The 26,429-nt window shown below is 43.8% G+C and overlaps 1 protein-coding gene across 4 annotated transcripts in view; it reads left to right on the forward strand.

The window, feature by feature from the left end:
• Positions 1-26,429, forward strand: part of Pde1c (phosphodiesterase 1C) — a 528,369-nt gene that overhangs the window by 36,165 nt on the left and 465,775 nt on the right. For all 4 annotated transcript variants that reach the window (XM_057762590.1, XM_057762549.1, XM_057762557.1 and 1 more), the window contains exon 2: positions 23,172-23,243. In XM_057762590.1, the coding sequence (XP_057618573.1) occupies positions 23,172-23,243 (72 nt within the window). The remainder of the gene's footprint in view (positions 1-23,171; positions 23,244-26,429) is intronic.

Genomic DNA, 26,429 nt, shown 5'->3' on the forward strand with positions numbered 1-26,429 from the left:
CAAGGAACTCAGGACCGCGAGGGGTGCACCCACACACTGAGACAATGGGGATGTTCTATCCAGAACTCACCAAGGCCAGCTGGCCTGGATCTGAAAAAGCATGGGATAAAACCGGACTCGCTGAACATAGCGGACAATGAGGACTACTGAGAACTCAAGAATAATGGCAATGGGTTTTTAATCCTACTGCACTAACTGGCTTTGTGGGAGCCTAGGCAGTTTGGATGCTCACCTTACTAGACCTGGATGGAGGTGGGTGATCCTTGGACTTCCCACAGGACAGGGAACCCTGATTGCTCTTAGGGCTGAGGAGGGAGGGGGACTTGACTGGGGAAGAGGGAGGGAAATGGGAGGCGGTGGTGGGGAGGAGGCAGAAATCTTGAATAAATAAATAAATAAATAAATAAATAAACAAATAAATAAATAAATAATTACATTGGCAGGACCATCAGAGAGGTAGGTTCCAGCCAGTCAGATCGGCCTCAGAGTCTATCTGATGGCGTGTTTAGTCCTTTGATTAGCAGATAATAGGATTTTAATAAAGTGAATACATTCCAAAGGCTTTAATCTACTTTAGATCTGACATAGAAGTGGGCAAGGAATGACTTTTTAGGGGGCCAAAGATAACCCAAGAGAAACTGTGATTAGGCTACAGCTGTTACATTTCCAACTCTCCACAGTTATTGAGGTTGTAATCAGCCTTTATTAACCTTGCTTCTTTTTAAGAATTTTCCTTCATACCAAGCACACCAATTGTCATAAATATATTGTATAGACTTGTATGTCTGTTTAGGATCCTTTCACAAATTGTTTGAAAATCTGTCCTACTCTCGAGTCAAAATTTACTTAATAATTGTTTTAGATGAAACTTAAGACAGCAACTCAAGCAGCATTCTATAAAAAAAAAAATCCCAGACTTTCTAGTACTGTGTAGCCCAAAGTAGACTAATTAGAAACATGCTGAAGGGTGGCACAAGGAAAAAGTAATTAAAGCCTTTGTTTTCTGCAATTAAATCATTATGTTTCTATAGGAACAGAGAGGTTTGCATGGACGGTGAGAACACTGAGGTTTCTAGCTTCTAATGAATCTCAACTCCGAGCTGAGGTGTTCAAGGTGGCATGATTAGTGTGGCGTGGTGCACAGCGTGTGCAGTGCAAAATGCCTATGTGTGTGTGTTCAGAACCAAGGCAGTAGTGAACGATACAACATAATCCAGCAAGGGCAAGCCCTATCAGAAATACCCAGGATTCATTATGAGTTTGATTTTGAATAAGTGGTTACTTTGCATGCAATAGCCAAAATTTTCTTGATCCTATATTCAGTTATGTGACCTATATGGGGTCATGGGTCTCAGGAACTGGGATTGGTATGTAAAATGAAAAAAAAAAGATAATTTTTTTTAAAATAAACAAGCAAGCAAGCAAACAAACAAATAATTTGCTGTTCATCTGATCATGAAGAAACACACCCAGGGCCAGCCCAGGGAGTGTGAATGAGGGAAGCTAGTGGGTAGAAGCCACCTAGATCTTGAAAGGCAGGGAGAGCTGACTGGAGGTGAAGAGGGAATGGAAAAGAGGTTTTGGAAGGCGATGATGCTTTAAGGACTGAGTGCCAAGGTCCAGGTCATTTGGACCAGCCGAAGTCCTCCCAACTAGTGCGGTGCTATGGCATACACACAGAACACAGACCAGCCCTCTCTGGTGCATGCTGTCTGTTCACTTCCTCATGTGGCGAGGCTGAGGGTGGCTTAGCTGCCTGGAGACTGAGGTGGTCTCTATAGAGCCCTCCTTACTAATGGCAGGTACAGCGCTCATGGGTGTAGACTCGACTTTCACACTCAAGGCTCTCTACACTCAACAGAGTATGACCTACCTCTCAACGGCTTAAACCAAATGGTTTAGAGCCTTAATCATACATGGAAATCACCACTGATTTCCTTAGTCATAAGCTCAGCTCACGACTAAGCAAGTCACAGGGCGCTGTGATGGAGTGGGATGAGAGTGTACGGGACATGACCTGGCTGGTTTCTGAAATCTGTCTATTGCAGGACTCTTCTGTCTGTGAGAGGCCTCCCTGTGTAACACAGGCTGGGTTAAAATTCCGATCCTCCTGCCTCAGGCTTGCGAGAGGTGGGATGAAAGATATGTGTCCCGCCACCATAAGAGGTACAAGTCACTTCTCGATTTTTTTGTTTATGAGACAGGGTTTCTCTGTGTAAAAGCTATGGCTGTAGACCAGGCTGGACTCAAACTCACAGATCTGCCTGCTTCTGCCTCCCAAGTGCTGGGATTAAAGATGTGCGCCACCACTGCCCTCTTGATTCTTTCTTATTCTGGTAATTCAGAAACTGCAAGATCCACAGCAGAGACTGGCCACTAAGCTTCTACCCTTTCTCACTTTCTCAAAAGAGTCAGTATTAACACACTTGCCAGGTATTCCCCGCAGCATCTCAGCCTGTGTGTCCTTAGCTATAGTGCCTCGTGCTGTTCTCCTTTGCCTCTGCAGCCCGACCAGGATAAACGTGTGGGCGAAGTATTGAGAAGAAGGGCAAGGGCTTCCGATTACTTTGTTTTAAGATTTATCTCATTTTAAGTTGTGTGTGTGTGTGTGAGAGAGAGAGTTTGTGTGCATGTGTGTGTGTGCATGTGCACATCTGTGTGTGTTCATGCATGCACATGCGTCTCTGTGTGTTTGTGTGTGGGCTTGTACATATGAATTCAGGTGTCCACAGAGCCAGAGGCTTTGTTGGATCCCGTGGAATTGGAGTTGTGGGCAGTTGTCATCTGCCTGACATGGGTGCAGGGAACCTGTCCAAGGTTTTCTATTGCTAAACTGTAACACCAGAACCAAAGAAACTTGGGGACAAAAGGGTTTAGTTCAGTTTCCAACTCTCAGGTCACACTCCATCACCGAGCAAAATCAGGGCAGGACTTGGAGGCAGAAACTGAAACAGGTGCCATGGAGGAGCACTGCTCACTGGTTTGCTCCCCATGCTTGGCTCGTCCCTCTTTCTCACAGCACTCAAGATCACCAGCCCAGGAGTGGCTCTGTCTCAGTGGGTTGGACCATCCACATCAGTCATCAATGAAAAAAAAATGCCCTACAGACACGGTGACAGGCCAATTTGATGGAGGATTTTCTCAAGCGAGGTTGCTCTTCTCCAGTGACTCTAGCATACGTCAAGTTGACAGAACACTAAGCAGGGTAAAGCCAAACTGGTCCTTGGCAGCAGAGAGATCTCTTAATTGCAGAGCCACTTCCCCAGCCCTGACTTCTGATTTCTTAAAAACAACTCTAAGTATAAATAATCTTCAGAGCACAAGTTAGTGAGGTTAGTATAATTATACATTTACATGGTCACCACAGTAGTGTTAGAATAATTAGATCATGCTAAAGTTTCCTTGAGTCTATCTGCATCCAATATCTGCCCCAGATAACTAGCGATCAGCTTTCTGACTATATAGTTTGGACTTCTCTGGAATATTTTTAAATAAGTGGAATTTCACAATGTGTAGTCTTCAGCACCTAGCTTCTTTTACCAAGCACTGTGTTGTATAGTATTCCATTCATGACTAGTTACATGATTTGTAGGCCCAATTCAAATTGAAAATGTCAGACCCTTTGTTGAATTTAGGGCAAGGTACCATCAAAACAGAATGTCTGTGCACCCTGCCTCCTCCCATCTTCTGTAGTCTATTTCTGTCTGCCATGGTGCTTGCTGCTGTTCAATATTGTCTTACTTTCAGGCATGGCAATACTTGTGAAGTGACTGCATTCACTGCAGGCATGGGGAGCTACAGAATTCACCAAGCATGCATGGCCTATCACCGGCCCAACATGCTGTGGCTTGGTTGTGGCCAAGACAGTAAAAACAAGCATTTTTTGTTTTTGTAAGCTATTTTCTCAGCCTAGTATGGGTAGCAATTCCAAAAATGGATCATCTATGATAGGATGTGCTAAGAATCTAGATCTGACATTTGCTTATTCACTCAAGTTCAAAGATAAATTTATTAAGGAAGTCAAGATGTTGATCACAGGAAAAGAAGGCTAGATGTGGGCATTTTCAGGGTATGTGGGTGGATGTAGCTTCACTGGCTACCTACTGATGAAGCTGGCCCTAATTCTAAATATTCCCTCCTTTTTATTATCTATCAGATGATGAACAAGTAGGCTGGTTTGGGGGCCATTGTGCATATTGTTTGAGAATCTTTGCCCGGACACACATCTTTATTCTTTTTGGGTTACCTGGGTCACACGGTTAGTGTGTTTCGAAGCTGTTAAAAAAAAAATGCTGGACTGTTTTCCAAAGTGGCTGTGTCATTTCCATGTCCATTAACAATTTGTGAGGTTCTTTCACACCTGCCCGAGGGCTAGATTCTTCCATTCTGCTCATAGCTGATTTGCTAGTGGTGTGGTAATGGTGTCTCACTGTGGTTTTAACTTAGGTTTTCTTACTGATTGTGATATCAAATATCTTTTCATGCATTTATTTGCATTTCCTATAGTTCCCTTCATGAACTGTCTAAGTCTTTTGCCTACAGTTTTGAAATTGGATTATTTATCTTATCATTGAGTTACAAGCTTCTTTACTTTTCCGGGGCATTCTTGCTGTAGAGTATCCACAAGGCTCTTTGCCGAGGACAGATCTATCTTCCTTTCCAGAATGTTGTTGTTTTTTTTAAGAGCTAAAGTTTCTAAACTTTAATAAAGCCTAGTTTGTTGGTTAATTTCTATGATTTATGCTTTTGATGACATTAGATTATCTTTTATTACTGCCCTCAGGGAAGAAATTGGGACCATGGTGACAGCTACCACTGCATGTCTGATTAGGATACTAGGGGGAAGTTTCTTTCTCACAAGTATAATATATTTTTATTAATTCTTTGAGAATTTTATACATAAATACAATGTATTTTAGTATTTTCACCCCCTTCTCCCTAATCCCCCTCTCTAGTTGTACTAGATCCACCCCCGACCTTCACACCCTTCTAAATTTATGTCCTATTTTCTTTTAATAATCCCATTTGTTCTTCCCAAATGCTCATGAACATGGGGCCATCTAGTTTAGCATAGTTGACCTACCAGGGTCAACACCTTTAAAAAAGTAACTTATCTTCTTCTAGAAGCCATCTACTGCCCATAGTTCTTCATCTGGGGCTGGAGTATTGTAAGCCATTTCTGTGCTAGAGTGTTGACTGGCAATCACATCTTCTATAAGGTCAGAGTAAGCAGGTCTTTCATGCCCAGAAGACCCCATTTTACCCTGGTCCCCAGTGGAAAACACAGCACACTGTAGGGTGTGGGTCTTAGCCCTGTTGTTGGATGGCCTTCTGGGAGTTACAGATACTGTGAACCAATATTAAGAGAGGGTTGTTTAAAAATACTTGTGTGTGTGTGCACACACGCACATATATGACACAGAAGTAAGAGGGAGACTATTTGGGAAGAGAACTCAAGAGAGGCAGAGAGAACATGAGGATAATTGGAAAAATATAGACAAATAAATCAAGTGTTTTTCTCATATGTGGAATTATATTTTACCTAGTATGTATGTATGTATGTATGTATGTATGTATGTATGTGTGTGTGTATCTGTCATTTACCCATCCAGTCAGGTATGGATGCTCACATCTGTAATCTCAGTACTCAGGATTTTAGTGGGAAGATCAAGAGTTTAAGACTGACTTTGACCACATAGTGAATCTAAGGCCAATTTGACTGACATAATGTATTTGATGCCAGCCTGGAATACATGAGTCTCTGTGGTAATTTTAAATGAGAATGGAGGGCTAGAGGAATGGCTCAGTCATTAAAGGCGAGGCTCACAACCAAAAATATAAGAGAAGGGCCCCCATAGATTTACATATTTGAATACTTATTTCCCAGTTGCTGGAACTGTTTGGGAAGGATTAGGAGGTATGTTTCTGCTAGAGGAGATATGGCCTTGTTGGAGGTGTGTGTGCTTTGAGGCTTCAAAAGACTCCTGCCATTCCCAGTTAGCTCTCTTTCTCTGCCTCAGTGTTTCAGATCAAGATGTGAGCTCCCAGCTATTCCTTCACTCCACCATCATAGATTCTAACACTGTGAAGCTATGAGCCCAATTTGATGCTACCTTTTATAAGTTGCCTTAACCATGGTGTTTTACAGAAATAGAAACTAACTAAGGCAGATCTCGTTCTAAAAAGAAAAACACAGCAGAAGGTGGATTGAGTGCCTTCACATGCTGGTGTGTTTGACAAGCTCAAGGAGTCACATGATGTCAAAGCAAAATGAACAAAGATGAGTGAGTGAGTCAGGGATGCTAATCACAGAGGAAACAGCATTGTCAGATTCTTCAGTTCTTAGACAGGGTGGTGTAGGAGGAGGGCTTGCTTGTTCTTCCTGGCCGCCTGGCTAGCTTAGACCCGAAATAATCACACAGAAACTGTAGTATTTAAATCATGGCTTGGCCATTAGCTCTAACTTCTTATTGGCTAACTCTTACATTTTAATTTAACCCATCTCCATTAATCTGTGCATCACCATGAGGTTGTGGCCTACCAGTAAAGTTTCAGCACATCCGTCTCTGGGTGACAGTGGTTCCATGGCATCTCTCTGACTCTGCCTTCTTCCTCTCAGCATTCCGTCCAGTTTTTCCCTGCCTACCTAAGTTCTGACCTATCAATAAGCCAAGGCAGTTTCTTTATACAGTAATGGTAATCACAGCACACAGAGGGGACCCCCACATTAGGGTGGACAAGAACAAATTTGGCTCAATAGTATCTACATTTTAAAGTGCTTTTAATTGAAATAAAATTAGGTTACTTTCCCCACTCCCTTTCTTTCTTCCAGTACCTCCTAGTACCTTCATCAGCTCCCACCTCTTTAAAAAATAGCCTCTTTTTCTTTATTATTGTGATATATATATATATATATATATATATATATATATATATGCACAAATGACTTTGTGTTGGCTAACCAATGAGGGAGGGTTCCATCTTGGCATCTTTATCCATGTGCATCATTATACTCTGTTCCCTTCATGTTTTCCGTTCTCTCAGGATTTTTCCCTTTTCTAGCCAATTCCTTTATCCCCCTTATTACTCACAACTCCTGCATCTTTATTCCATGGATTTTGTTACACTCTGCTTTATTTGTGCTATATATTTGAGAGATAAAAGTTTAAAGAAAAAATATCTCCCAAAAGTCTACCATTCAAAATGACTATTAGGAACATTTTGAATTGCTGGCCTTCTGAGACTTTATGTCACATATATATGAGCCTAAATATCATGCTTTGCAAAGTTGTAAATATATGGGATTAAGAGTTAGCCTAGCAAGTACAAGGCCCTGGGTTTGTTCCCTAGCTCAAAAACAAACAAACAAATAAACAAAAAGGGACAAAATTAAATTATCAGAAAAGACCACAGGTAGCACATTTTCACTATATATTACAAAACCGAACTGCACAGAGCATCTGTCACTTCGCAGACTGCCATTCTAAAGTAATAACCACTTTCTAAAGTCATTAACTTTCTTAGAAGACAAATTTTATGGTTGCAATTTAATGTCCTTTATGTGATCATGGCATACTTTATTTAATAAATGTCCTAACGCTCAGGCAAAAATTCATTTTTATTAGACATCTGTAAAATGTTTGTAGGATAACATTTTTAAGGTCCATATGATATATTCAGTTATCAAGAATGTTCTGATCTCTATTTTGCTAATTACAATTGAATTTATTCTTTCTTAGTCATTATGAATTGCCGTGGAAGTGAGTTAACTCTAATGAAACAGATTTGATTAAAGCATGAAATTAGATACAATTTGCTCTTGTTCCTTGTTGAGAACTTTCTTTCATACAAACATTAACTCGAGGCTAATTGTGCTTTTACATTTAGTGTGTGCATGCAAATGGTGTTTGTCTATGATTCAAAATGCAAAATTCCCATACCTTAATGTTCTTTCAGAAATGACAAGACCTGAGATTTTTTTTCCCTCCAATATTTTCTAAGGATACCAGTCTACAAAACGAATCCTAAACGCCTGACCCTTTCTCCTGGTTGAGCTGTGCAGCAAACAGAAGACGGTGGCATGTTCCCAGCAGCTAAAACTGCAGGGCTCAGAAGCTCCCATGCTGCCACAGCTCTCCAGCACTTGTTAAGTGCTCACTGCACGCCAGGCTCTTTTTAATAACATTGTTTTAATTCTCACTCTCATCCCACAGTTTAGGTGTGATTTCTTCCATTTCCCAGCAGGAGGAAAGGCCGAGTAAATTCGCCAGGGCACGCGGAGCCTAAGTGTAGCTGCCGAGCCTGTGGGGTTTCCATTAGACAGCAGTGTTTTCTGATGACTGAGGGCGCCATTCAAGCAGTTTTGGAGCTTTTTAAATGGGCTTTCGGTGGCAGAGAGCACGTTCACTTAGACCAGGTGTGACGATCGAGTGCCCAGCCTCATTCTGTGCTGGCTGGGGTCGTGCTCCCTGTTGCATAGTTGCATACTTATGGACAGCACATGTCCTCAAGGTGTGCAGAGCGTGAATATGTACAAAAGACTCCCCTGAAAGTGCGAGAACATAGCCTCTACAAACCTCCAGATGTGGTCATGTTCTATAGACAAAACTGAAGTTTGGAGTGGGGATATTGTGATAACAATCTAATGGGGCCATCACTGTGAAACTGCTAATTGATAATTGAAGATAATGGTTTTCTTATTATTTTCTAATCCTTACTGCTTTAACTTGATATTTGACTCCAATTCAAGTGTGTGTGTGTGTGTGTGTGTGTGCATGTGCATGTTATGTATGTGCATGTATGTGGACACTGGAGGACAGCTTGGGTACTGTTCCTCAGGCATAGCCCTATTTTCTTTTTTTTTTTTTATTGGCAGGGGGGCTCACCAGCCTGGAGCTCACCATTAGGTGAAGCTGGCTGGCTAGCTAGCTAGGAAGCCCCAGGGATCTATTAATCTCCCAGGCCTAGTTCTGGGATTACAGGTGCACACGGGTTTTAAAATGTGGGTTCTGGGGATCAGAGTAGCTGCTGGCACTGACTCTTTAACTATGATCTTGACTTATGTTCATATATATCTGTGTTTGGAGGATCCCAAGAGCTCTGAGCATTGCTGTACAGAGGAGGAAAGAGTGTTTGAGAGTGAGCCTTGGCTTTGTCCCCTTCCAGCCCCGATGTTAAGACGGCACCACCTTGAGGCCGTGTAGCTCTGTGCCTCACCAAAGGGTAGAACTGGATCCATACCTTGGCCCTGCTCTGGAGTTTGAAACCACACAGTCTATGGGGGCATAACGTGAGGTGGCAATCTATTCAGTACTAGTAACACTCAGAATTTCAGGTGACTTTGTCCAATTCCAGACTGAAATCCACCCCCCTCTTCTTCACCTCCCCAATTTTTCATTTTCTCAGGAGCACTGTGTGTTGCTGATTGTGTCTAAAAAAACAAACAAAACAAGCATCATCATTATCAACAACAACAACAAAACCTGATAGGATCATATTGCTACTACTTCTCAGTGGTTCAGGCTAAATCATCTCTCCTCCATGCCTCCTAACTGGCTTCTAATCTCCCAAGCCAGCTTCCTCATGGCAGCCCTGGGGAACTGAGGAAAACATGAAACCACTTCCCTCCTCAGAGTTCTTGATTCTCCTTGTTACCCTCCCAAGCCGTCTATTCCTTCCTTTGGAGCACTGCTCTCATGTCTCTTGCATCCTTAGCTTCAAGTATGTGAGCTTCATGAAGGCGGCGGTGGGGCGTGGGAGGGTGGGTCTGCTCTGCAGTGTTCCCTTAAGATCTGCTAGATCCCAAAGCAAGTGACCGAAGTGAAGTCAGCTCTCACATCAGTTATGAACCATGTCTCGAAGGCGTGTGCAGGATGTTTGTGCAGCCTCTGTCGGGTGCTTCAGGCTGGATCTGCCGTGCCTGCTAAGGGCACCTGTGTCCGCAAAAGGAAGAACGGTCCATTACTTTCCTTTTAAACACTAGCCAGTAAGTGAGTTCACGATCCTCTTGAGTTTGAGCGGCAGCTGCCTTAGAGTGTATGGCAGTGGTCTTGCCTGTGTTGGAGGAATGAAGGAGGTAAGAGCCCCTCAGCTGAGGAATACATGCTCTCTGTCCCTGCCCCCTGTGAGGAGGCGGGAAAGAAAGGAGGAGGTGAATGTGTAGCATAGGGACCTCCTGACAGGGCACTGATGTCCTTGCTTGGGTACTTTAGTTAGAAAACTCCTACATTCTGCAGAAGTGATCTCTGGTTCTCTGGCCTCAGTTTCCATCCCATCCATATCAATTTTAGGTAAACTTGTGTACTTCTATCATGGGGACAAAACAAACCTGGAGATCAATCCTGTTCCCATGCCTTGCTTCTGACCTTGTCCCTAGATCTGAAGTTCAGAGCAGAGTGACTCGTGACCTGGTACAGCTTCTCATGCAAGTGTAGATTATTTAACTCAGGTTATCAAAGGTAGTGGCACAGAGTTCAACATCCAAATGCATCTGAAAAAGGAATCAGACAGTTGTATTGAGGCCATGCCCTCAGGGCTTTGCTCGTCTATTAAGTAGTAATCTAACCCTGTGATGATCCCAATTAATTGGATGTTTTTCCCAGCTCCCTTTAGATAATCTGAGCTCAGCACTACAAGCCCATGAGCAATTTTAAATCTAGCACAGGAAAGAGCCTCTGTTTTTCCTCCTTTGAGTCTTGTAGTTCACAGCCAAGGCAGAAATCTATCCTTATAGTGGAGCAAGGCCTTGGACCCAAAGTGAGCCGGGGACAAGCTTGAACCAGCCACTCATTAGGTGGAACCTTGGACAGTTCGCTTGCTCTCTGAGCAACAATTCATCAGCAACTCGTTAGGCTGTTGGTGTGTGTATGTGTGTGTATGTATTGTGTGCATGTATGTGTGTATATGTATGTGTGTATGTATATATGTATGTGTGTATGTGTGTGCATGTATGTGTGTATGTATGTGTGTGCATGTATGTGTGTGTCAGAGAGAGAGAGAGAGAGAGAGAGAGAGAGAGAGAGAGAGAGAGAGAATATTTTATGAAGAGTGAGTAAGTCATTAAAAGTGTTTGACAGAGAATAACAGAAAGGATGCCCATGTGATGTCTTTCCAAGCAATCTTTCCTATCAGGGAAAGGAGGCCAAGCCTGGCTTCTGAATCCCTGTGGGTGTTCCTGGAGACTTATTACCCTCTTGATTTAGAGGCAATTTTGTCAAGTCCTAATACTGTCTGCGCTTCCATGTCCCTGGTGGGAAGACAAGGGCCGGTTATGGAAGATGATTTGAGATAATGAGCTGGAGGAAGGCTCTAAACTGAAACCTTTTCTAATCTATTCCCAGCTCATCTTTACCAGCTTTGGGCAAAGAGGGTGAAGTGAACTTGAATAATTAGACTCTCTCAAGCATCCTACTTTCTCCAGCAGGTTTAATCAAGTTTTCTCCTGAGCCTTTTGACAACGAAGGAGAAAAGAAAGAAAGCCTGGAGGGAGATAACCTTGTTTTTCCTGGGTTAAAGAAGTACAAAGAATTGTTTTCTTTCTCTTAATAGTTTTCCAATTCTTCTTATAGACAGCTAATATTAATACATGCATCTGATATCTCTGGATCAAACGCATTCCCTCCAGTTCCTCATCTATCCTCCACTACTTTTCCCTCCCAACTTCATGTATGTTCCTCCTCATTCACCCTCACTGCATGTGTTTTCTCTCTCTCCTTAGATACCCATGGGCTTCCCTTAGTACTGACTGTGTGTGTGAATGTAGGACCACCTGCTGAAGCAGGGGTATCCTCTCAGGATCTATATCCTTGCAGAAAATGTACTTTTCCTTTCCCAGCAGCCATACATTGCCAGTAGCGCCTCAGATATGCATGGAACTTCATAAGTCCTCCCCATCAATTAAATTTTAATAAAGCACTGCTTGGCCAGTAGCCAGACAGGAAGTATAGGTGGGACAACCAGACAGGAAGTAGAGGCAGGTCAAAGAGAACAGGAGAATTCTGGGAAGAAGGAAATCCTAGTCTGTAGTTGTGACCCAGCCACAGAAGAAGTAAGATGTGGCTGCCTCGCTGAATAAGGTTCTGAGCCAGGTGGCTAACATAGACAAGAATAATGGGCTAATATAAGTTATAAGGGTTAATAAGAAGTCTGAGCTACTAGGCCAATCAGTTTATAGTTAATGTAGACCTCTGTGTGATTTCTTTGGGATTTAACGACTACAGGAACTGGGCAGGACAGAAAACCTCAGACAACAGTAGCACATACTTTTAATCCCAACACATGTTAGACAGAAGCAAGTAGACCTTTGTGGTTTTAAGGCCAACTGGTCTGCACAGTGAGTTCCGGGCTACAGCTACACATTGAGATTCTATCTCAAAACAAAACAAAACAAAACAAAAACTTAGGTGGCAGTTTATTTCTATATACATTTAGCAGAATAATAATGCTAGTTTTTCTCTTAGGGCCTATCACTGCTGTGGGACAATTTTCTTTTATCCTGTCACTCATATTATTTTTAATAAAACACCAATTAGCCAGAAGGTAGGCAGGAAGTATAGGCAGGGCGACCAGGGAGGAAGTAGAGATGGGGCAATGAGAACAAGAGAATTCTGGGAAGAGGATAGAGTCAGTCTGCAATAGACATAGAGGGAGCCAGACACAGAGCAAACAAGATGTGACTGCCTCGCTGAAAAAGGTACCAAGCCGTGTGGCTAACCACAGACAAGTATTATGGGCTAATATAAATTATAAGAGTTAATAAGAAGCCTGAGCTACTAGGCCAATCAGTTTATAATTAATGTAGACCTCTGTGAGATTCTTTGGGACTTAACGGCAGTAGGACTGGGCAGGATAGAAACCCCTCTGTCAACATATCACCTAGTCAGCAATAAAGTTTTGGCTCAGTTTATGGTAGCAGGCCCAGGTTCCATCTCACAGAGCGGGCTTTAAGTGTAATCAGAAAGTGATTGGTTACCCCCACAGCATTCATGACCCTATTGCCCGAGTGAGCATATCTTGCCAGTCCAGTCTTTATTGTGGTTTGTATCTGGGTGAGACTGCTGTCTTTCCCTTCTCCAGTAGTGCATTGTTGCCATTATTATCAGCAGATAAAAGACCTCACAAACTTTATGAAGTAAGAAACCAGCAAATTAAGTCACATACTACCTCTGAAGAGCAAGTGCTTTGACACAAAGAAGCCAAAGCAGGGTTCTCAAGGTCCTTCCAGGGTTGAACGTGCACAGTTGAAAGCAGGCACTGAGATGTTTTTGTTGTAGCGCACATGCATACCTCATACAGCAGGTGCTTTGTGGGAAACAGCTAATGCATAGATGATATATTACCTTAGGATCTCACAATATTTTTATTTATTAATTTTTCTCAGTATGGAAAGGCTTAACTCTTTCTTTAGCTTAGATTCTTCCAGACTATGGCACTATTTATTCAGTGTGTTAGCAACCAATAATTTATTGTGATTCTACTATGTATAGATATTGCATATGCAGTAGTGACCAAGAGAGTCATAGCCTTGCCCTCAGGGATCTCACAATGTAGGAGGGGGGAAAGATAGGACCTGAAATGCATAAAGAAAGGAACATATGTGTATGTTATGTGTACTAAGGAAGCAAATCCTGAGACAGTGAGGATTCTTACATGTGATTTGAGACCCGGAGAATTAATAGTAACTAGGCAGGCAGGGTGGAAATGGAGATGGGAGATGGAAAATGGGTGTGTCCCATCAGGAAGAACAATACATAAAGACCCTGAAGAGGCAGAGAGCTTTGTGTAAATGGAAACTGGGCCTTTGTTTCCTGGCTGCCCAGACCCCAATAATCACACAGAAACTATAATCACAATATTGTTTGGCCAACAGCTTAGGCACATTCCTACCTAGCTCTTATATATTAAATTAACCCATTTAAATTGATCTGTGTATCACCACAAGGCTGTGGCTTACTGGTAAGGATCTGGTGTCTTTTTTTCTTCAGTTTCTACATGGTGTCTCTATGACTCTACCTTCTTTCCTCCTTTATCTCCGCTTGAATTTCCTACTTTGCTATATTCTGCCATGCCATATGCCAAAGCTGCTTCCTTATTAACCAGTGGTAATAAAACATATTCACAGCATACAGAGGGGCATCCCACATCAGCTTGCCTTGTTGAGGGTGGGAGAGAAAGCTGGTCTGGTCACAACATAACAAATGGAGTGTGGGTAGTAGGATGAAATCACACAGAAGGTAGAGGACAGGACCTGTGGAGACCTGGAGGCTGCGATCATGAGTTTGGGTTTATTCTGAGAACAGTTGGGAGGCATTGGAATGTTTTAAGAGGGAACAATGTACTTTTGTGTTTGGAGATATCTCTGGGTTTATTTAGAGAGTGGATTGGAAGTAGACATAAGTGAAAGCAAGAGATTAAATGCTATTAAACTAGAATCTCCGGAGGACAGCAAGGCTTGCCACCAGAATGACAAAAAGGGGACAAGAAGCCAAAAGCACAGCACCAAGAGTGCATGAGGATGTGAGCTGGGGAGCTGCAATAGCTGTGAAGAAAACAGAGAACTCTACAGTGACTGCTGAAGATGGTATGTACAGCATGTGAGTATCTTCGCTCCTGAGAATATGTCGTGTGCCCCAATAGATGGACCAGAAACTGTGCATTGCAGTGCATTGCAGTCCATTCGTAGTAGCTCTGCCTTAGTTGGTGTTTCCATTGCTGTGACAAACAGCACGACTAAAAGCAGCCTGGGGAGGAAAGGGTTTATTTATTTCAGCTGACCACTCTCAGGTCACTCCATCACTGAGGGAAGTCAGGGTAGGAACTCAAGCAGGGCAGAAAATGCAGAGGCCATAGAGGAAGAAATCCTGTTTACCGGTTTGCTCCTCATAGCTTACCCAGTTTGGTTTCTTACTTGCAATTTATGTATTTATGTATTTATTTATTTATATGAAGGGGTTCTATGTATAGCTCCGGCTGACCTGGAACTTGCTTTGTAGACCAGGTTGGCCTTGGTGTTGAACTCAAAAAGATCAGCCTGCCTCCGCCTCCTGAATCTTGGAATTAAAGGCATGTGCCACCACCACCCAGATTTCTCAGTTAGGTTTCCCACAGGACCCAGGGGTGCTCCCTCCACAATGAGCTGAGGCTCCCCACATTAATCACTAATTAGAAAAATTCCCTGAAGGTCTGCCTACAACCTCGTCTTATGGATCCCTCTTCTCATTTGAGACTCCCTCTTCCTAAACTTGGGCCATTCTACCTTGTGTCAAGATGACAGAAAACCAGCCAGCACAGGCTCAAACTGGAAACCTACATAGTCACAGTTGAGTGAAGAGAGAAATGGTGGTATAGTCACCCATAGGAGGGCAATCCTGGAGAGGATTGAGCTGTTTCTAAAGCATGGATGTGTCTCACAAACATAATTCTGAGTGACAAAGGAAGGCACAACAGAAGCCACATTGCATGATTCCACTTAATGTCATTTTGAAACAGAAAATGAACACATGGCAAGAGAAACTCAGGCAGCATTAGCCTTGGGGTGATGGTGAGGGTCTGCGGCAGGGGTTCTGGGGGTCCCCTGATCTAGGTGGTGGTTGGACTTGAGCTTTGTGTAGTTTGGGTTATGAAAATTAACTAAGCTGACGCTTAGGATTTAGGGACGTCTACATTTATTTGTTACCCCTAAACAAGAAGTTTCTTAGAAAAAGACAAGATAAAACAGAAAGCGAGAGACTGGCAGTAGTCTATAGAGAAATAAATTTGTCTTGGGCAAAGACAATAGTAGTGGGAACAGTCAGAACCTATCTGCCCACCATTTCTGTGGGTTCTGTATGTAAAGACAGTTAACCACGCATGGAAAGTACCTTTCTAAAAAAATTGAATTACTTAGTGTTGAATGTGTGCAGACTTTTTCTCATCATTATTCTCTAAATTATATAATATTATTTGCATGCCATTTACAGTACTTTAGTTATTTTTCAAGCACCTGAGATTGAACTCAGAGCTTCATACACATCAGGAAAGCTCCTCCACTGAGCCACATCCCTAACTTTCCCTCACTGTGTAACCAGGCAGATCTTAATTTGTGATCCTCCTGTCTCAGTCTCCCCAGGATCTGGGATAGCAGACCTGTGTCACCAGGTATTATAAGCAATCTAGAGTTGATTTAAAGCACCAGGAGGACATCTATAGGCTGTATGCAAACACCTATATGGCATTTTATTCAAGGGACTTGAATACCTGGATATCTATGGGTTTTCTTTTTTCTTTTCTTTTGGTTTTTTGAGACAGAGTTTCTCTGGCTGTCCTGGAACACCTTCTGTAGACCATACTGGCCTCAAACTCCATCTCAACTCTTTCAGTCACTTTCAAAATGATCAGTTCTCAACCAAGCAGCTGGCTAAGTCATGCTTTCTCTTTTGGGTTCCAAACCTTCAGGGTTTCCCCATTTCATCCAGGGTGAAGGCAAGATTTGCATAGCTGTGTATTCTGTTTCCTCCTGGGTTACCTTCCGCATTTCACCCAGGCTGAAGGCAAGCCTTGCATAGCTGCACATTCTGTCTTGTGGGTTACCTCCTTGCTAGTGGATCTGTGTTATCAAATTGAGTGCACCAGGAAACAAGTGATCATACATTGGGGTGTTTCTGGAGATAACTGGTGTGAGTGGAAAATGGGGAAGACTGACCTTGAACGTGGGCAGCCCAAATGCAACAAAAAGCAGATGGAGAGCTTGCTCAGTTCCTCTTGGACGACTCTGATATTATTTTCTTCTGTATACTCTCACCATGGCCAGTGGACATCAGACTCCAGATTCTTCAGCTTTTGAATGTGGCCTTGCACAGCCAACCTTCCAGAGGGCTTCTAGGCCACCAGCTATAGACTGGAGATGGACCACTTGTTATTCTTATTCTGAAGTGTCCAGCTTCCTGCACTGCACTGTCACTCACCTCTCTGATTTTCCAGGTCCATTGTGGACTGTTAGCCTCTAATAGCACAAGCCAATGTAACAGATTTTCTTTTAAAAATTTATATATGTACACACAGAGATATTCTGTTGGTTCTATTTGCCTGGAGAACCAAAATATAACCTCTTTGACTTTGAGTCAAAACTAGTGTGTTAAACAGTGGGAGGCGGCTCAGTGGCTACCTCTATAAGTGTTTACTGAGGCCTATGACTTGTGGCTTTCTATGTGTTTGGAGTATATTAATATGACAAATCAGACAAAAGTGCCTGCCTAACATAAGAAAACAAATAAGCAGACTATGTTGTTTGTTAGAGGGCAATAAGTGTGGTGGGTGCTAGGGAGGGGCATTTGTGGTTTTCCCCAGGGCAGCCTTGTTTAGAAGGTGATGCTTCATGAAGGCTTGGAGGCGAGGGGGTGGGCTTTGCAGGCACAGGGCATGCTGGGAGTTGAGCGAAGGCAGTGCTATGCAGGTGACACAGGCTGAAGCTGGCAAGGAGATGGTGTCCCCCCACCCAGTCAGTGTTGGCAGTGTGGCCTCAGTAAGCGAAAGAACAATCAAAGCAACAGACTCTGGGTAGAGCTGGGTTTCTGGTTTTTTTTTTTTTTTTTTCACCCCTCCTCCAGCCCTCAGATAAGGTTTCTCTGTGTAAAAGCTTTGGCTGTCCTGGAACTTTTTCTGTAGACCAGGCTGATCTAGAACTCAGAGATCCATCTGCCTCTGTGTGTATACCACCACAAGCTAGCTCTTCCCTTGTTCTTTTTTGTTTGTTCGTTTTTTGTTTTGTGGGACAGGGTTTCTCTGTAGCTTTTGAGCCTGTCCTGGAACTAGCCCTTGTAGACCAGGCTGGCCTCGAACTCATAGAGATCCATCTGCCTCCCAAGTGCTGGGATTAAAGGCTAAAGGCATGCCCCACCACCGCTCAGCCCCTTGTTCTTAACAAGAAGGCTCCGTGGTTGCTTGAACTTGTTAGGGAGTGTTCTCTGCCCTAGAGCTTCCCAGAAAACTCCTGCGTCTCCACGCTCTGCAGAGTGCCATGGTGAGGACAGAGCTTAGTTGTTTAGTTCAACATTTATTAAGCCGACTGAGTTGTGGAATGTGTTGTTTGTTTTCAGTAGAATGTCTAGTCAAATTCCAAAAAGCCACAAACTTAGAAATGCTTGTGCAGACAGTCTGGAACCAACCAATCTGGGAAGAATGAACTTGGTTCACACTGGGAACGAAGTGCTTCGGGGAACTGGAAAACTTGGTAGAGGAAGAAGAGTCAGGATTCTGGATACTCTCAGAGGGATCCAGGGTCAAGTCAGTGTTAATAAGACATTTATTCTGTGTTCCAAGTGTGTGTCAGGTCATGCAGCAAGCTTTTTCTGTGAGGAAGCAGCCCCCGGATTTGCAGGCCCTCCCATCTAGTGAGAGTCACTTGTGATATAGGCTAATCAGTGGGCGGGGCTGTGCTTCAGGCCAGCTTTATGAACACAGAAAATGGAATTCATTGTAATTTACAAAGTATAAAACTTGTTTTCCAATTTATTTTCTGAACATTTAGAAACGGAAAAAGCATCCTTAGCTTTCCTGCTGTATATGAGCAGGTGGCAGTCATGGGCAATAGCTAAGTCTTACCTTGTGCTCAGCTGCCAATGGAGCTCAGAGTCTGCTTAGGGATAGGTGCCTGGATAGTGGCAGTGTGTCCTACCAGAGCTCACCATGGGTGCTTTGCCAGCCTTGGGATGTTGTGCTGGGACAAGGATTTGGGAGCACTATGGAGAGATGGCATAGGGGCTCCGTGAACTTTCTGCTTTGTCTTCAGGTGTTGTATCTCCTGATCCGGCCTCTTTCTGATGTCCAGTGTTTACCTCAGTCTCTTGTAGAGTTCTTCTGTCTCCTTATTTGGTTCTGTGGTTTTTGTTTGCTTTGTTTTTAATCATCGTTGCCTTGTGTTTGCTTTGGGGCTTTATCTTTGATGTGCCTGCCTTGTTACTGCAGTTTTTTGGAAGCAGAGCATATGGTCCTACCGTCCTGAGTGCCCCAAGTCTCTCTCTCCTCAGGTGGATGGTGGTGGTGGTGGTGGGGGGGGTGTTTTCTGCTACCTAGCTCTTGGCTGCCTCAAATTCTGACATTTCCTACGAGTACTTCATGAAGTTGTGTTTTGGAACCAGCTCATAGGGCTGGGGTAGATATATCTCCATCCAGATCTGAGGCCAGTGATCGCTTGGATGGTAGCTTGAATCTCTTTGCTCAAGGACATTCTCATTCCTTTCTTACCTCTTCAGTGTCCATACCTCCAGCAGTCTTGGTGAGGAGCAAGAATGTGTGCTAGACCTGTTGAAGGCCATGTTCAACCCAGAGCCCTGTGACATCGGATACAATTGTTAGCAGGGACAGTGTTTACACCAGGGGAGCATGAAAAGTTTGCCAATGAAGACCAGGTTGTTCTTATTTTCTTTTGACTTTTCTTGTCCTGGATTACTAGCTTGCCAGCATTTTCTGCAAGCCAAGGCCCAGGTAGAGCTATTATTGAAGTTATGATACAGCCTCACCACTGGTTTATAGGGCGGCAGAGATGGGAGTCGCGCAAATTTATTTGCAGTACCAGTTTATTAGGCAGATGCTCTGCCATTGAGCTGCACCTCTAGCCGTCTGTTTGCCAAACTGACAGTTTGGGAATTTCTTCCTAACTCCGTATTTTCCTGATAAATTCTTTTTAATTCCTCACAGCCTGTGCCGGTCTTCTTTCTTCAGCCCCCAAACAGAATTGAGTGCCTTCTTATGTCTTCTGATTAACTTTATTTTAATCAGCGGCTAGCAATTTGAATGTGAGCCAGGAGAGCACACAGAGATTAATTTCCAGGGCTCTGGAGCTAAGCTATCTGGATTCAAGCTGTTTGTCTATTATCGTCTTGACATCTTGATAACCTTGAGAAAGTACGTAGGTGTGTTGGCTAGATTGTTTTAAAAAATTAATTTGATATAAGCAGAGTATTCCGGGAAGAGGAAAGGTTAGTTGAGGAATTGCTTCCATCAGATTGGTTAGTCCGTGGGGTATTTTCTTCACTAATGATGAATGTGGGCAGGACCACTGGGGGCGGTGACACCCTGGACAGGTGGTCCTGGATGAGAAAGCAAACTGAGCGAGCCCTGGGCAGCAAGCCAGTGAGCAGCATTCCTCTATGGCCTCTGCACTAGTTCCTGCCTTGAGTTCCTGCCCTGACTTCCCTCAGTGATGGAGTGTGGCTGGAGAGCGGGAAACTCAAACACTTTCCTCCTCAAGGTGTTTTGATCATGGTGTTCACAGCAGTAGAAAGCAGGCTAAGACAGCAGACAATTCAGTTTATCCCTTCTGAGGAATGAGGCTAATAGTAAGACATTCCTCCATAGAAAGTAAGGTAGGTTAATACACACAAAAGCCGCCGCCTTGGGTGAGCATACAGTGAATTCAGTCATCACCACCACCATTCCTGGCTTCCTTTCCTTCATTTTGTCATGTGCGTGCCATTCAATCCACACCTAATACATTTAATACACACAGAAAGTCCGATTGTGAAAGAAAGCTTGGAGGTAGAGCAGGGAGCAGGCCGTGTGGGCTGCAGAGAGGGTATTTTAACAACCGAGGGGCTCTTAAGTGGGACTTGTAGAGTTGGCAGCATATGGATAGATGGGCGGATACTTCAGCAAGCATTCATAGAAAGAACTTTGTTCTCTGGAAGTTAGACCGTTTGCTAAATATAGAAGCTCAATGTTAAAAGTAATTAGCATTAAGTTGATTCCCTCTCAAGTTAGTAGCAGGTTTTCTATCAAAATTCCATTTCTCTCCTTCCTCGCACCTTCTGAAGTGTTACTAAGTGTTTTGCTTTAGGACTTTAATAGGTTTTAATTATTGAAAGGCGCACTTGAAGAGAAAGCAGTAAGAAGTAAAAATGTTCTGTAACTCTTGGCCATCTATTCTCTGCTTCCTGGAGAAGCTGACACCACCCGACAACATTCCAACAGTAATGGGGGAGGGTTTACTGATTGCGACCCCTTGGTATCCCCCCCCCCCCCGTGTCCTCCCCCCCTCCCCGCTGCCATCGCATCCAGCCTCATCCAGTGTCACCTTCCCCTTGAGAGGCATTCTTCCTTTGGGAATGCACCTGCATTCTCTTTCGGCAAATCAAAGGGAACCCTGCATGACTCTGACCTGTGATTTTTTTTTTTAAAGTATGGGTATTAGTTTTATTCGTTTATTTCTAAAAGTAAGAATCTGGATAGTGATTAGAATTGGCATAATTCTTCTGTCACTGATTAATTGTTCCTTGGCTGACAGGACCTGGGGTTTCCTGGAGAAGAGGAATCAGAATTGAGCTGTGAGACTGACCCTTAGTTTTCTCTTCACTCTGAAACAGGAAACAGGTCTCCTGGGGCAAGGCAAATCCGGCTTGAATTAGCACTGCCACATTGTACTGCGTGGCCGAGACCTGTGGCACACCCTTGGTTTTGACTCTCACTTTCCTTTGCTATAAGCAGCTATTGTGATGCTGAATTCACCTGCAGTGATGCACCCATGGGGAGAAGAGAGCTCTGGATGCTTAGTATGTGCTCTGAAAAGTCTTCCTTCTCTGCCCTGGATAGTGTTCGCCTGAGATGCTCGGGGTGTTACATGCAGAGTGAGATGTTCCTTAAACTTATTTAAATTGAGATGGTTGTGTGAAAGTCAGAGTACAGCTGAGACATTTTTATGGATGTGTGCAAGATTGAGACTGTGTTTGTTATGGGGACGGTTGTACAAGTCAAGTAAATAAATATACAAATTAAACAAGAAAATCCTCTTTATATAAAACCTCTGATATTTGTTAGAGACATGATATTTGAATTTGAAAATATATATGCAATTTAAGCACACTGAAAATATAGATTGTGTGACTGCTATGAGACACAAACCTTTGCAAATGTTACAGAATGTTACTACAGCAGGAATTTAGCAGCCAAAAAGTCTGTCAGCTGGTAGACTGGTAAACTGTTGTTTAGTCAATTCATGTTCATCCAATTGGTCTCGGATCAACTCTCCTGGTTCCTTTCTATTCTGGCCTGGTGATGGGCAGGGAATTTGCTGTACTCCAGAGCCATGGCATGACGGGGAGACATTATGCATCCCATTTATTTTTTGGACTTTGGCGTTATAGTTTGCAAGATTGAGTTTTCCTTATCTATGTTTAGGGTGACATAAAATCTACAAAATGATGAGAAAACACTTTTGTCTTAGTTACTTTTCTAGTGCTGTAAAGGGATAGCATAATCAAAGATACTTATTGGAAAAAAGTCATTTAGCTGGGGACTTGCTTACAGTCTTAGAGAATGAATCCATGGTGGCGGGGAACATGGCAGCAGACAGACAGGCATGGCATGAGAGCAGTAGCTAAAAGCTTACATCTGATCCACAATCAGGAAGCAGAGAGGGAGGAAAGGAGAGGTGGGGGGAAGAGACAGGGTTGGGTATGGCCTTTTGAAGCCTCAAATTTTCCCCTTCCCCCATGACACACTTCTTCCAACAAGGCCACACCTCACAGATCTTTCCTCAGCAGTCCTCTTTGGGGTCTATTCTCATTCAAGCCACCACACATTTTAACTTAGGTAAAGCTGGTGTATCCCATGCTGTCTGTGGGAACTCCTTCCTTCACTTCTGACTGGACACCCAGAGAGGTCATTGTGGTGGGGAGTGTTCAGTTCCTGCTGCTCGTGATCTCATGGCCTCGGAAGCTTGATTATATTACTTTTCCTCTTTAGAATGGTTTGTCCACTTGAAAAATTGGAGTCCTTATGTCTACTCACCAAGTCATGGCAAAGGAGGTTTTTGGTTTTTTTTTTCCCCCTACATTTCTACTCTTCTTCTCTAGACCAGTGTCCCCGGGATGTGGGATTCTGTCTCATGGGACCATTGCAGAACTCTGGAGGGGGCTCGCTTGACTTTTTTAGCCTCCTCCCTTTTCAGGGCTGGCAACAGTTCTCTTACATGTTATACAGGCAGACAACGGTCTGTGGCACCAAGGGGACAGATGCCACTGCTTTGGGAACGCTGAGTATGAGGGCAAAGGCGGTGTAGAAGGTCAGCAATGAGGGACCAAGGAAATCCGGGAAGGTGAGAGTTTGTCAGAGAGACTAGTCAGCTATACTGGACACTGGAGAAAGACTGCTCTGAGGGGATCACACATGCCCACAGACCCTGTTTCTTTTCTTTGTCATAGAGACTGGCCCTGGGAAGGCAGAGGAGTGGAATACCCAGCTAGAAACCACAGAGAGCCAGGCAGGAGACCAAGGTAAGTAAACCATGTTTCTAAATTCCCTAGGTGTTCTTCCTAACTCTGAACTTGAAGCAGCCTAATGGGGTGATGGAAACCAGAGACCAAGTGCTCTGGCACCAACTGCAGGTACCAGGTAAAGTAAGAAGGACTGGAGTCCTATTCCTGAGCCTCAGTGACTGGTCCTTGGTGCTGGTCAAGCAGGGTCCTAAGGAGGTTTCCTATCATTCAGGGGCTCTCAAGCAGTGTTGCTCCTCCTGCAGGATATCTGGCAACACAGGCACCTCACTGAGAAGTTCCTTGAGGTCTCTTTTTGTGGAACCATATTTATACATGGCGGGACATCTCAATGCCTTCATGGTCAGTTGCATCCTGCTTTTCTGGCTGCATTCATGCATTCATGCTCACACCTCCTTTATCTTCTGCCAGATAGTTGAGAGCTGCTTCTCTCCCGGTGAGCAGCAAAGATGGGGCCTCCAACTTGAGCGAATTGTCTGAGACATATCAACTCCCGCTTGCTTGCTGTCCCTGACATGACACTCTGTGTTTCTGTTGCCTTTCTGGAAAGTCCTTGCCATGAGTTGTGTACTTGTGGGGTCCTGCTGTCAGGTGTCTGTCTCTCACCCCCCATCTCAGTGGCACTACTGTGAGCTCAGTTGTGTGTGTTCTGGCCAGTGAGCTACAAGGTAGGAGATGAGAGGGAAGAGCCTGCGTTTTCCAGAATGAGGTTCTTGATGCTGTAGGCAGAGATGGCTCAGGGGATGTTTGTAGGGAGAACCCGATGGCTCCATTTGGTTCCCTGATAAATGCACCATGTACAAATTAGTACTAGCTATGATGCCTGGGCTCTGTCGAATGTTGCTGCAGACTGCTCTATCTAGGTGTAATCATTAGGGTTACCTATTTCTCCTTCTGACCCTGTCTTTTTTTTTTTTTTTTCTATAAAACTTTCCACTCTTACAGGCTACTCTGTCAAATGCGTCGCATGAAAGTTGCCTGCAGTGAGGATTGTATGAAAAGAGCACAGCTGTGTCTGGCATAGTTGTGACTGATTTTTACTGAGTAGTTATGTGCCAGACACTGTCCTAAATACCATTCACCCTGAGTTCATTTAGCGCTCACAACAACCACATGAAGGATGGCTGGTTCCCATGAGGAGACAGGCAGAGTCCAATGTCAGGAATTAGCAGGATGCTTGAAGAATATTTGTGATCTTTTGATAGCATATATGAATGGGATGAAAATGACTTGGGCCTGGCTGAGGTAGAAGTGGCATTAACTAAACTGAAGAGGAAAAACAAAACAAAGCAAAACCCAACAGAAAAAAAAAAAAAAGAGCCATGGCTGTCTCCTGCCTCTTACCACTCTTAACTGCAAAGTAGAGAAATGTAAATGTTATCTTTGTGTCAGGAAGTGGCCCTGACTGGACCAGCAACCCCCGGACCTGGCTCCAGCCACATCCTGAGCTCTCCTCTGTTCTCAGAATTCTGTTTGCATGTGGGCTGGCCCATCAGGGTTACGAACTACCCAAAGCAGGGAAGAAAGAGTCCCCTTTGATTCTGACCCTGCAGATTGACTTGTAGGGGTCACTTGGTCACTATGGGCCTGGGGTACCTTTAGTCATCTCTCCTTTTCTTTCCTCTCAGTTCTTCTAGACAGCTGTATCTTTATCCCATGTCCTTAGAAGAAGCCCTTTCGAGAGCTCTGGGAGCTTCACGTGGCTCCCAGGGAAGGTCTCCTGTTGGCTTCTGCATAAGCTATCTCCTAAGGCTTTAGGTTTCCTCATTCTCCATTTGTGTAGCCGGGCTGACAGTGGCCATTGCCAGGGTTCTGTGTCATGGTGGAGATGTGACCAAGCCCACCTGTTGTGCTTGGGAAGATGAGTAGCAATGAGGCTGGGGAGGGGAGGCACCTTGGGCCTCCTTCCTTCAGAGACAGAAAGGCAGCCAAGTTCAGGCATGCAGTTCTGTCTTCTGGGTAGGAGTGGGTGGGGAAGGAATGGGAGCTAGTTTCTCTGGACTTTTCACTAGGACCCATTTCTTCACTGCTTATTGCTCTCTCTGGGTTTTATTTAAAAAGGAGGGAGTCTGTCTTGCTGAGGGTGTTTGAAGCCTTACACCATCTCAGAAGACAAAAGGCAAGAGTACAAAATGATGGAGCCAGGGAGGGTGCAGACCTGGCTGTGTGCAGAACTTGTTTCCACCATAAGGAAGTTGGCCTGGGGTTCCTTATGTGTGGTATGGGCATATCGTGAGGACTAAATGACCTAATGGTCAACGAAGAGGGTTTAGACTTTAGTCCTCTGGAATAAAATGACAGCAGACAGGTCAACAGGGAAAACCACATAATGAGCATGGTTTACATAGCACAAGAAGCTTTGACTCAAAGATCCAAAGACACAGGGTCAGTTATACATTTTTTATGCACAGGTTGGATGAAGCATAGGGAATCACGTAGAAACATAGCTGGACCAATAAACCAAGACTAGACTCTGCTCAGACTGTTCATTTAGATCAGCGTTTCTCAATCTGTTTGTTGTGACCGCTTTTGTGGGGTCAAATGACTCTTTTACAGGGATCACATATCATATACTACATATCAAATATTTACATTATGATCATAACAGCAGCAAAATCACAGTTATGAAGTAGCAACAAAAATAATTTTATTATTGGGGGTCACCACAATATGAGGAACTGTATTAAAGGGTCGCAGCATTAGGAAGGTTAAGAATCACTGGTTTAGATGTTGTGAGGCCCTTCTGTGCTGTCTTCCTTCCTTCCTTCCTTTCTTCCTTCTTCTCTCTCTCCTTCCCTCCCTCCCTCTCTTCTTTCCTGGTGTAGACAGGATTCTTTAGTAATCAGAGTCACATGACACCATCAGACAAGGAAGACAGAATTTTTGATCAGCCCTCGCAAGAAAATCCAGGCAAAGTTCAAGCTGCTATTACTAGGTTGTAATAACAACCCTGGGGAAAGGGACTCCCCAGTTTCTGTGATCATTCTGAGGAAGGGGAATCCTAGTTCCTGTGACTTTATTAAAGGAATGTGTGGTGAGAGGCTGGACATCTGGAGGCAAAGAATTGCTTCCAGTACCTGTACTCAAGGAGAAACCGTGACGAGGGACAGACCAGAGGTAGACAGAATCTGCTTCAGTCAATGGCGTCAATTTCTGAGCCCCAAATGGAAGCAATTGACACCGAGG

Source organism: Chionomys nivalis, chromosome 1 (assembly GCF_950005125.1).
Source record: "Chionomys nivalis chromosome 1, mChiNiv1.1, whole genome shotgun sequence".
NCBI classification, from domain to species: Eukaryota; Metazoa; Chordata; class Mammalia; order Rodentia; family Cricetidae; genus Chionomys; species Chionomys nivalis.